General features: G+C 34.5%; 1 protein-coding gene across 7 annotated transcripts in view; it reads right to left on the bottom strand.

Moving 5' to 3' along the window:
- LOC133197738 (rap1 GTPase-activating protein 1-like) overlaps positions 1–13,019 on the bottom strand; it is a 58,863-nt gene that overhangs the window by 36,471 nt on the left and 9,373 nt on the right. The window contains exon 1 of one of the 7 annotated variants that reach the window (XM_061333925.1): positions 906–2,057. The exons of 5 other annotated variants lie outside the window; for them this stretch is intronic. In XM_061333925.1, the coding sequence (XP_061189909.1) occupies positions 906–991 (86 nt within the window). In that variant the 5' untranslated portion in view covers positions 992–2,057. Of the gene's footprint in view, positions 1–905; positions 2,058–13,019 lie in introns of those variants that run through there. One more of the 7 variants, XM_061333931.1, reaches the window with a different exon arrangement.

The following is a 13,019-nucleotide window of genomic DNA, read 5'->3' as shown; positions in this document are numbered from 1 at the left end:
AAAACAACAAAAAAAACAAAACACCACCGTCCTCACATTCTTCACTTGTTGAGTATCGACCCCCCCCCCCCAACCACCCCCACCAACATGCATCCAACTAGTTATATATCATTTGACAACTCCTCCCCTTTTGTGCATCAAATATGCTGCCTTATTTATACATGTAAGCAAGTCTCAGATCTAGACCAATGCTCTCCTTTCCCCTCCTTTCTTATTTTATCAGATTCTACTCTCCCTCCCCCCTCCTTTCTGATCTTATCCGATTCTCTTCCTAGTAACAACAGGGTCAGTAGACATGTGGCTTTTATCAATAAACAAAACAGTGATATACCCCATAAATATAAACACATATCTGAGATAGACAGCATCAACAAGCTGCTGTGTACTGTAGCATATATTACATATACATGTATCATATATATATAAATACAATCAGTACAAATACTACGTAGCTGCCCAATAATTTCTCACTAGTTTATTATTTAACAGAGACCAATAATATTATGATTCTTCTGAATAATTCAGCTTAGCTTTGATATTCATTCAACGGGAGAGCCATTTGATATATGAAATAAAAATATATTCTCGAGACAAAAAGTTCATTTTTTAACTTACACCAGGGAGATGTGAACATAACCAAACTGCTATGTGAACCAAACTGTTCACATTCCATACTTTTTTGATACAGATTTAGACAATGATAAATAACAGAACTTAACTTGAATTTGTTTACTAAACACATAAAAAATTAATGTTTCATGTCAGTGGCAGTCATAAATGTATTTATTAAATTGTTTCTGTAATTTTTTTGTTAATCTAAAAAAAATTAATAATTTCTGGTTTAATTTAAGCATTGACCTTTAGATTACTTTGTATTATTTTTACCCTGCTTCTTTAGGACTTACTTTTCCTGCTGGACTTTCCAACAACACAAACAGTTCCAGTAGTGGTACTTATAAGCCTCAATCTCGTACTTCCCTTTACGCGGCATGACGATCACTCAAAGGATTCAATACCAAACTTCTTAAAAACTAACAAACTAACTTTCCTGATAGCTTTAATTCCCAGTGTTTTTAGCCTCCATTCTCCAACACTGTGTGTCAATTTAATAAAACGCTTCAGAAGCACAACCTGGTTGGCCTGCAAGTCCAATCTGTCTTCACTTGAATGTATTGACTTTCTGAATCCCCCAGGCCCCTGGGATTATTTCCAGAGCTTCCTCATTCTGTCCAGCCTTGGACGTCCACTTCATTCAATTTTATTCCAGACAAGCCAACTGTCCAGTGTTTGTAACATCAAAGTTCACCGATCTCCTTCAATTGTATAACTAAGTGCTGAGCCCAACATGCACTGCATTCTATTATAAATTAATTAATTCAGAAATACATCTCAACAAAGAGGCCTTAGTTTCTTATGCATGTTAAAAATGTCATTTTATTAGCGTCTTTATAGACTTAACCTATCATGTTCATTGATTAGCAAGTTTCTGATCTGTAAATGTTTTTCCACCATTCAAGGTCAGTTCTTAAAATCAATCAGTGACAGATCAGAATTTTATTCCACAATTTTGTAGAATCCCATTGAAGATTAAAGTCAAAACCAGGCTGACAAATCACAAAATTACATTTCTGAGTAGAGTTACTCCTGAGAGAATTTAACAAGATCTAAAGATCTGATTCAGCTTCCATCATTAGAGTATCCAGTCAAAATAATTCCCCTAGCTGGTATCCAGACAAAACACATTTAAAAAGATCCTTTGCAATAAAAGAATACTCCAGAAAGAAATACTGTACTGCAGTGATTCTCAAATTTATTCTCAAAGAAGGTGAACAAAAAAAGAGAGTACACCTCACTTTTCAGAGGCTGGTGGACAAGGTTTATTCTCCTTAACACTTGTAGACACAATCACCTTAGCTGTCTCTCTCCTGATGGATGGCTCAATTTAAATTTTGTCCTCAGAGACAGGGGTCATTTAATCCTCCCCCACTTCATTATGTAGCTGATCAGACTGTCTTACACTAGACTGATCGGAGTGATCCAGCCTTCAGATGGAGTGGATATATAATCTGACAACAGCCTCTGATGAATCACTGGATATCTGTACAACACACTACCATGCTTGGTCTTTGACCAGAAGCATCCCAGCTTCCCACTTATTGCCACAAAACATCAACAAACATGTCCTGCACTGACTTCACAACAAATACTAACAGCAGATCTTCTGTGTTATTGGTACCAGCCTGTTACAACATCACAGGATCTGTATAATCCTACCACACTCTAAGACTTACAGAATCAGGCCACTTTCTGTGTACCTGTGGCAGCTGAGTAGTCAGGTGTAATTAAGGTGAAGTCAGAGCTTTTTAATGGTAGGTTATTTAGTGACAGAATTCTCATGTAAAACTGGGTCCTGAGGGAGCATCAGTCACACACCTGTAATCCGACCCTACCCTGACTAAACGTCTCCTCATTTTAAACTTTAAAAAGGTAGGATGTGTGTAATTGGGAGAAATTTGTCAAACATTTTATAACATTAGTCTGTATGAAATAAGAAATATACTTAAACAACAATAAAACCCATTACAAAAATTTTGTTAAAACTTGAACTTAGCTGTGGTTGATTAACAGGCTACTAGGAGAAATGAAGCTTATCTTAATGTTAGGATTTCCAATACTCAGAAAAGACAATTGTCCATTCAAAGACAAATTTACAGTAACTGGTTTTTATCCAATTTTAATAAAGCTTACAATATTTAATTGAAATGTTTTTATTAGACTGGGTAGATATTGACAGAAAAAAAAACTTCATTAATTCTCTCAGCATGGAAACAGTTTGACTCAAATTAAAATAATTGAAAAAAAAAACAACGAAGACACAACCAAGTCTACTATAATCTATAGGACATTGACTGTTCTGTAATTAATTTTACCAATCCAGGACTTCGCAGCAGTCCAGACAGTTTCTCATTTCTCACAGTAGATGTACAAGTCTATTGACTGACACTAGAAGTACAGACCCATATATATTCTACGTCATGCTGTAGAGCGGCTAATCCTGGGATAGAGACTGGACTATCTTAATTCTGTACTAACAATTAATGGGAAATAGAAGCTGACATATGCATTGCAGGAAAGTAATTAATGAACAGATTAATGAACAATGTAATGAGCAGTCAATGAACAGATTATACATTTACATCATCTCCGTCTCCAGGGACCTGCTAAATTTCGCAGATAATCAAGCAATCACAATTCTGATCAACGCACTGCTTCCTGAAACTCTCAGATAAAACACTCAAAAAAACATTTCTGGAGGGGTTTCATGACATGTACTTTTAAGGCATACTAATCTTATTTAAAAGACATCTTAAAAATTTATAGCTGGTTCAGAATTAGATTTTACTTCATGTATTTCAAACTTAGCATCAAAATTTGATAAAGAAATAGCTATGATTCAATAAACATTGAAAACTCTCAAGGCAAAAATTTTAAGCTTGATAATATAGTGCTGAAATTACTCCTATCACTTCAAATTTTAAGAGTTTACTTGAATTAAAAATCTCCTTCTAAGACTCAAACTTCAACTACAAAAGAATCAAAATATTACAGGTACATGAACATTAATCTCTGAACATAAAATATTTACAGTTTAAATGCATTTGCTCTTTTGTCATACTGAACGTCAAGTTACTGTAAACTAATATAAATTAATACTCAATCTTTCTCATAAACTGATGATAGTAATCATAGTTTAGCAACAATACATATTTACACATTATGTATTGTATATCATAAATTCAACATAATATGTACTTTGTGAAAACAATGATGTCCCTGTGTGGCAGCTAATGGTGAATGTTAAAATTTTTCAAATGCAAGTCAAACTCCAAGGTCAAGAAACAACAAGGTACCCAAAGAAAGGTCTTGTCACATGGAATACACCTGTGAAATATGAAAGTCCTTGCAGCAACAACTCAGAAATTATGTGTGGTCAAGGTTAAAGTTTTACAAAAGTAGGTCAAACTCAAAGGTCAAGGTAAAAGGGTCAAAAATGTTTGTACCCAAGGAAATTTAAGGTCTTATCACAAGGAATAATTATGTGAAATATGAAAGCCTAGCACCAACCGTTCAAAATTGTGACCAGGGTTAAAGTTTTATTACATTCAAGTAGGACAAACTCCAAGGCCAAGAGGTCAAGGTTGTTGGTACATGAAGAAAGTTCTTGTCACAATGAAAACATGAAAGCCCTTACATCAACCATTCAAATGTTATGGCAAAGATTAAAGTTTTTCAAAAGTATATCAAACTCCAAGGTCAAGGTCAAAGGGGCAAAATTGTTGGTACCCAAGGGAAGGTCTTGTCATAAAGAACAAACTCCAAGGTCAAGGTCAAAGGGGCAAAATTGTTGGTACCCAAGGGAAGGTCTTGTCATAAAGAACACACATGTGAAATATGAAAGCCTAGCTCCAACTATTAGCCAAGGTTAAAGTCTTCAAAAGTAGTTTAAACTCCAAGGTCAAGGTCAAAAAATTCAAAAGTAGTTTAAACTCCAAGGTCAAGGTCAAAAAGTCAAAAGTATTTGTACCCAAGGAAATATGTTATCACAAGGAATACACAAGTGAAGTATTAAACTCTTAGCATCGAACTTTCAAAAGTTATGGCCAAGGTTAAAGTTTTGTAAAATTTTGCAAAATGGGTCAAACACTAAGCTCTAGGTCAAGAGGTCAAATATGTTGGTACACAAAGAAAGGTACACGTGTATTGTCACAAGGAATATACATGTGAAATACAAAAGTCCTACCTATGACCAATCAAAAGTTATGGGCAAGGTTAAAGTTTATGCATAAAAATTCTGATATTAAAAAGAAAAGGAGGAAAGTGTTTTGTTAAATATTCCTCCTTAAAAGAAACAGTCTAAGTATGTTGGTCATGCATAATATCAGGATTTTCATCACATGGATCACAATCTATTACAAACCTTGGATTAATTGCATGAATACAGCGGGTTTAGCTTAATTTGACAGTCAGGTTGTCAGGGAAATTTTATCAAAATATCACCTTATTGAAATAGCCAATAGCTCCATGAACGATTATCCAAAAAACACTATGATAGCCCAAATTTCTGTACATTTATTAGAAAAAATAGAAATGCAATACTTTCTAATCAGAATATTAGGTGAAATTAAAAAATGGTTTTGTGCTCTGATATTATACTGAAATAGCTAAATTATCCAATTAACCATTTTGGATTAAGTGAAACCCACTGTCACACCCAATCAAAGGTCGACCAGAACATTTTCACCCATGTTTTAGATGACCAGATGAAATTCAGTTTCACTTTTCTCTCCCTAATTTACCATCCCACTCACAAGATTACACACGACCACAGCAGATTTACCATTCTATGACTATCAGGATCACAAGAAATTATATTCAATAACTCATTAGTTCAAAGGGATATTCTGCAACAAAGGGCTATCATTTCCCATTACTGTCAGGCTATTAAACAATTACACATCAAAAGTGCACATAAGCTGTTACTTAATATACAAGAAGAAGCAGTCAATTTTGACCTTTATTGATTCTTTTTTAATCAAATTTGATTCCCCATAATTTAATGGTCAAAGTTCTTAAGACCTAGCTTATTCAGTGAGAAAAAGTGATCATCTTAAAAAGTTCAAAACCCCTTGATCTTCACATAAAATTTCAAAAGCAATAATAAAGTTGGTTTCATTATTGTTCTGTAGGTCTGGTCACTATATCATCAGTCCTGAGACTACATTTATTGTAATGGAGACATTCCTTTTACAGGAATGAGTCTTAATTTGTAGAGCTACTGCTTGTATCTAAGAAACATGGCTAAAAGGTCAAGGCCATATCAAGGTTGTGTCATAAAGCCTTGACACTGTGATGTTGCTGGCCCAGATATCTATCTGAGAGAAGAAATATAAGACAGAGCATACACTGCAGATAGTGTTGTTTATTTGATCTCTTGTACATTCATGTGTCCCTACTACATAACAGCTTGATACAGATCAGACAATATGTGATTCTGCTGAGCATCTACAACACAGAATATTTTATGTTGGATTGGTAATTTCTTCCTATCCTGGCCTTTGCAGTGCTTTAAGTCAAGAAAATTACCACATTGATTGTATTCATTTTATTCAGCCTAAAACTACTCCAAACTTAAATGTAAATACATTAAGAGCAGGATGTCGTTTTTCCCTCTAATTCATTTAAACTGAATTCAATGAAATTCCTAAGAAAAAGTTTTCTAACAGATTTGGACAATAAAAACTCTGGAGGAACAATAAAACTCAGGAGGGAGGAAAATTTTTACTTTCTTCAGGTGATCAAACAATACTGACATGGATTAATGAAGTGTCTAACTATCAAACAATCGTAAAATTTGTACAGGCACATCCCAGACAGGAAATGTCCTCTACACCATGTGCCGATTATGGAAAATATTTGAATAAAGGAGTTCCCACACAAAACATACAGATACAGCTTACCCTGTTATTGAACTGTTTATTTCTTTGCCCAGAGATTTTGTTTTTTATTGATATTATTTTTTTGTGACCCTTATACAAACAGGAATACATTTAGAGACACATGCAGAGAGCTGTACTCTCTCAATGCACAGGAAATAATCTAGACTCAGCTGCAACAAAAAATTGACCTGATCAAAATGATATTTATAGGCAAATAGATTAGTGATATGTGATTTTCTGGTATGGTTTTGTTGAGTATGTGCTGCATCAATGTGATAATTTTCCAGTTATCAATGATATGTTTCTATCAGTGACTGGGTTTTCTCTCCGATATTCCTGAGGATGACAGATCTGTCTCACCACCTGGGCTCGAGCTTACTCATCAACTCTATGAGTCAGCGAGTCAGCCTAGGTCTCAGAAGAAAGAAAATCTAGTTTTGTAACACCATGTAGTTGTTTTCTAACTTAATTCACTGTCTTCTTATCCTAGTTTTGTAACACCATGTTGTTGTTTTCTAACTTAATTCACTGTCTTCTTATCCTAGTCAAAATATATTTAGAGTACCATGGTAACTTAATTTAAATATAATCATTAATTCTTGTATTCCTAATTCACATTAAACATACAGTATCTGTCAGCAACATTTAGCTCTAAATATAACCTCCCAGACAAAGCTTCTATCAGAAGTCTGTCTGAAAGTTAGAAGTCTGTTTGGGATCTTTTTATCTAAAACTAAACTCAGACCTCCTTCATGTATATTTAATATATATTCAATATAAACAAATGCCTTTGCATTAATTAACCTTAAAGTTAATATGCATAAATTCAGTTTTTCTGCCATTAAAGCAAACTAATGAATAATGAAACAGAGGGACTTACTGAGAGAAAGTCTTTTGTTTTCTCCCTCAAAGTAAAGTATGCATTGATTGAACTATTTGATCTCTCTCGATCTCTCTATCTCTCATTGTTTTACAGATATCTGTAGATACCCAAGTTGCCATGTCATATTTCTAGTGAATCACAAGAAAAACAAGATGTGTTTGTGAAACACTGATGCCCCCATATGGCAGCCTATGTCGAAGGTTAAAGTTTCTCAAATTGCAAGTCAAAATCCAGGCCAAAAGATAAAAAATGTTGATACAGTGGCTGCAACGTTATTGTTGACAACCCGATCGTGTAGAATCGTTCGTGTAACGTGCGTGATCGTTCGTGTAACGTGCGAGATCGTGCGTGTATCAGACTCAATCGTTTGCGGTTTTAATCGTGCGTGATCGTGCGTTAAGAATCGTGTAAATTTCGTTTTGTAAGTTTTTGTCGGAATGTTATTTGTTATACAAGCATTTAGCTTGTCTGTTTTTTTTTAATCCAAATAAAATAAATGAAGCGCGATTTACATAATTGAAAGCAGAACGAACTAATTATCGCTTGGAACTAAGCAATATAGTAAGTCGTACATTATTGTGTTCTCGTCAAATAGCGGGATTTTTTGTGATAAACCGTACTTAGATGTTTAAGGATTTTTTCCACTGATGTTAATTATGTTTACTGCTAATTATGGTCAACATATTTTTTAAATCAATAGATCAAAAATAGATATTTTTACAAATTAATAAATAAACAATTCTCAATGCTTACATAAATATTTAGTCGGCGAATGTACATGTACACGACATGATTGTCGGGTTTTCGTTTATCAGTGTTTATCTCTGGAGCTTACTTTTAATTATTTTTTTATTATAATTTCTGCAAATAAATGATTTGTAAAATAATTGTTGATTTTAGAGATTCACAAAAAGAAACACGGATATAACTTATAACTTAATTCATTTTCATGCCATTTTTTTCCCCCAGACTTATCCCTTTCTGCATATTATGAAATTCAATTCAATCAAAACTCACGGTTCACCTAAATGTACATCTTCTGATAGAAGGGAAAAAAGTTTTCTTAAGTCGGTGAATTACGTAAAGAAGTATTTGTAATCTAAAATAATTAATAAGTCTTACATGTATTTAGTTCCAGAAATATCCATTTCTATTTTCTTTTCTTTTTTCAAAGTCGATGAAATAATATCAATAATCATTTAAAATCTAAAATAAGTATTAAGCCTTATTTCGTTTTGATAATATCCATTCCTAAAGAATTTGAACTATTTTGCGTGAAGAATCGTGCGTTTGCGTTAGCAATCGTGTAAGATCGTGTAACGTGTAGAATCGTTTGCGTGAAAGATCGTTCGTATAACAGATTTTATCGTGCGTTAATCGTGCGGAATCGTTCGTGTAACGTGATCGTTCGTGTAAGTTGTCAAAAACGTTGCAGCCACTGTACCCAAAGAAAGAGCTTGTCTCGAGGAAAACACTTGTGAAATTTGAAAGACCTAGATACAACTGTTCAAAAGTTATGGCGAAGGTTAAAGTTTTTTAAATAAAAGTCAAATGTCAAGGTCAAGGTCAAAGTGGTTGGTATCCAAAGGAAGGTCTTGTCACAAGGATTACATATGTGAAGTATGAAAGCCCTAGCATCAACCATTCAAAAGTTATGGCCAAGGTTAAAGTTTTTCAAAAGTAGGTCAAACTCCTAGGTCAAGGTCAAAAGGGTCAAAGTGAATTATATCCAGAGGAAGGTCTTGTCAAAAGGAATACACATGTAAAGTTTGAAACTCTAAGCACCAACTGTTCAAAAGTTATGGCCAAGGTTAAAGTTTTTCAAAAGTAGGTCAAAGTCCAAGGTCAAGGTCAAAAGGTCAAAGTTGTTGGTATCCAAAAGAAGGCCTTGTCACAAAGAATACACATGTGAAGTTTGAAACCCCAAGCTCAAACTGTTCAGAAGTTATGGCCAAGGTTAAAGTCTCATAAAATTTTGCAAAAGTGGGTCAAACTCCAAGGTCAAGGTCAAAAGGTCAAATATGATGGTACCCAAGGAAAGGTCTTGTCACAAGGAATACACATGGGAAATATGAAAGTCATAGCTCCAACCAATCAAAAGTTATGGGCAAGGTTAAAGTTGACAACAGACAGACAGACAAACAGACAAACAAACAGACAAACAGATAAACAGACAAACAGACAGACAGGACAAAAACAATATACCCCCGGGATCTTTCGATCCAGGGGCATAAAAATATGACAATGAACAATAAATATGATGGTCCAGTCTTAGTAAAGCCTATAGAAGTGACCAAGTGTCTACAAGCTTAACAACTATCATAACCTTCTCTGACCCCTGTGTGGTTGTATAATTACAAACTGAGCCTCAGACTCAAAGATTAAAGCATTCATCTTTCTAACTCACTTACGGTAAACATTTCCCAAATGTGAAATTTTATTAAAACTTTTAGAAACCTTTATGAGATTCAGTGAGTTTAATGTCTGGGAAAAAAATCTTTCCAAAAGTGAGACATGCATGAATTGAATAATTTTTTTTATGTCTTATCAAATTTCTCAGGTATTATTTTCATGCCTGGAATGCATGCACTAAAATAAAGTAGCATGAATATACAGGATTTTAGGTTGCACAATGCATTCAGATTAATCAAGATAAATGCTGTACAGATCCTACTGTAGAATTAAATTGTCACACACAGAACGTTATGTTATATACATAGATGAATTGGAACTGGCATTCGACTGAAAGATACAAATTAGAAAAGTTCATTTGGTCAGCTACAAGTTAATTACAGTGTTCAGTCTACAATGAGAAAATCAGTAAGGTTAATTAAGTCTTAGGCTGGAGATTTGTCATCAAACTGGAAATGAGAGGAGGACTGCAAGCTTTAGATACAGACAATCAATGCCAGTTTAAAGGACACACATACTGCTGCATTTTGATGAATATATTTCAAAATGACACATATCAGTAAATATATAATACTGATTTGGAAAATGTAACATTTGGGGGGGGGGGGGGGGGTATGGGGTTGAGGGACTATGAGGTGATGGAATTGGGAGTAGGGGGTGGGGTGGAGGGTTTGAGGTACTGTGGGGTGGTGGATTGGGTGTATATAGCATGATGAAAGAGGAAACTAATTTTTTTAAGTTGAGAATGTGAAGAGAATTTCTTATTATTTTGTATTTCAAACTGATTATACTTATTAGGCTGTATAGAGAGAACTGCTGATGTTTCTCCTAGAGCCAATAGCCTGATGGTAAAAGCTTGTTTACAAATCTGCATCATCACTCTTCAAAAGCTTCTGGTGCCCCAACCAAAGTATCAACACATGGGTCAACACACAAGGTCAAAACATACATAAACAGAGAAATATTTATACAGCCAGTAAATGGAAAACATAGAGGGCAGCAAGCTTGGGGATGCACAATGCATTGAAATGAGGAGAAACATGTAAGCATTATTACAGCTTGACAATATCAAAGTGATCCTGTATCTGACCTGGTTCACAACCTTGAGTTGAGGTGGTACACAACAATAACATAACACTGGGTACTAGGGATGAAGAAACAACGCCAACAACTAGCCTCACAATCAACACAGATAAAAAAATCCCTTTGGTGAAATATACCTTTTCATTACATTTTTCAACAATGAAATACTGTGATTTATTGATTGAATAAAAGTGTTACATTGTGAAAGGATACCAAAGTGATATTCTGTCACAGTGTGAAAGGATATCAAAGTAAAAAAAAAAATAATTTCTGGCCTGTCATAAGAAAGAGATAGTAACTAAACCATCATGATAAAGACTAAAACTGCCAATTTCTTCCCGAAAATGTTGCTAAAATCCATGTTACAATTTTTATTCTCACAATATTGCTACGCTATGACGTCACAGCCTACAACAATGTGTAAAGAAAAGACAGAGGAAAAGGAAAATCAAAAGAAAATGTAATGAACAGAAAATTCAATGTTTTGTAGTTGGATATGGAATTTATTTCACTCGTGAGACAGGATATTTTTTCATATTTTCACAGGTACTTTGCACTCGTTAAAATATCAAAAAATCCTGTCCCACTCATGAAATAAATTCGATATCCAAATACAAAACATTGAATATCCTCTATATAACTATCTGTGATATGGGGTTGAGGGACTATGAGGTGATGGAATTGGGAGTAGGGGGTGGGGTGGAGGGTTTGAGGTACTGTGGGGTGGTGGATTGGGTGTATATAGCATGATGAAAGAGGAAACTAATTTTTTTAAGTTGAGAATGTGAAGAGAATTTCTTATTATTTTGTATTTCAAACTGATTATACTTATTAGGCTGTATAGAGAGAACTGCTGATGTTTCTCCTAGAGCCAATAGCCTGATGGTAAAAGCTTGTTTACAAATCTGCATCATCACTCTTCAAAAGCTTCTGGTGCCCCAACCAAAGTATCAACACATGGGTCAACACACAAGGTCAAAACATACATAAACAGAGAAATATTTATACAGCCAGTAAATGGAAAACATAGAGGGCAGCAAGCTTGGGGATGCACAATGCATTGAAATGAGGAGAAACATGTAAGCATTATTACAGCTTGACAATATCAAAGTGATCCTGTATCTGACCTGGTTCACAACCTTGAGTTGAGGTGGTACACAACAATAACATAACACTGGGTACTAGGGATGAAGAAACAACGCCAACAACTAGCCTCACAATCAACACAGATAAAAAAATCCCTTTGGTGAAATATACCTTTTCATTACATTTTTCAACAATGAAATACTGTGATTTATTGATTGAATAAAAGTGTTACATTGTGAAAGGATACCAAAGTGATATTCTGTCACAGTGTGAAAGGATATCAAAGTAAAAAAAAAAATAATTTCTGGCCTGTCATAAGAAAGAGATAGTAACTAAACCATCATGATAAAGACCAAATCTGCCAATTTCTTCCCGAAAATGTTGCTAAAATCCATGTTACAATTTTTATTCTCACAATATTGCTACGCTATGACATCACAGCCTACAACAATGTGTAAAGAAAAGACAGAGGAAAAGGAAAATCAAAAGAAAATGTAATGAACAGAAAATTTAATGTTTTGTAGTTGGATATGGAATTTATTTCACTCGTGAGACAGGATATTTTTTTATATTTTCACAGGTACTTTGCACTCGTTAAAATATCAAAAAATCCTGTCCCACTCGTGAAATAAATTCCATATCCAAATACAAAACATTGAATATCCTCTATATAACTATCTGTGATAGTAATTTTCTCATGGCTCTGCAAAAGGCATCAACAGATGCAAGAGACATGAAAGGTTACAGATAGTTATGGTCTAATGATTAATGGCTGACAGTCCTGTAGATAAGGTTACAGAGACAGGGGAGACAACTGTATGGCACCAGCCTGACTTGATATCTGCTGTCAAATATAATCAATACATCTGGAACTGTGTGGGAGTTTGGGAGATGAGAGAAATTTAGAGCCCCCCACCAATAAAGACTCTCAGTTCAAGGTTAACTTAGACACATCTACATAAGCACTTCTCAGCCTCAGCATCAGATACTATCTTATACATAACAAGGAAATCTTCAGTTTTCAAATGGCTCAATCACATCTATAGTATCCAAAAAAG

The sequence above is a fragment of the Saccostrea echinata genome, unplaced genomic scaffold (genome assembly GCF_033153115.1).
Source record: "Saccostrea echinata isolate AGI-Se365-2 ecotype Australia unplaced genomic scaffold, CSIRO_AGI_Sech_v1 ptg000030l, whole genome shotgun sequence".
NCBI lineage: Eukaryota > Metazoa > Mollusca > Bivalvia > Ostreida > Ostreidae > Saccostrea > Saccostrea echinata.
Note: the sequence above shows the minus strand (reverse complement) of the source record. Positions and strands in the feature narration are given on the sequence as shown.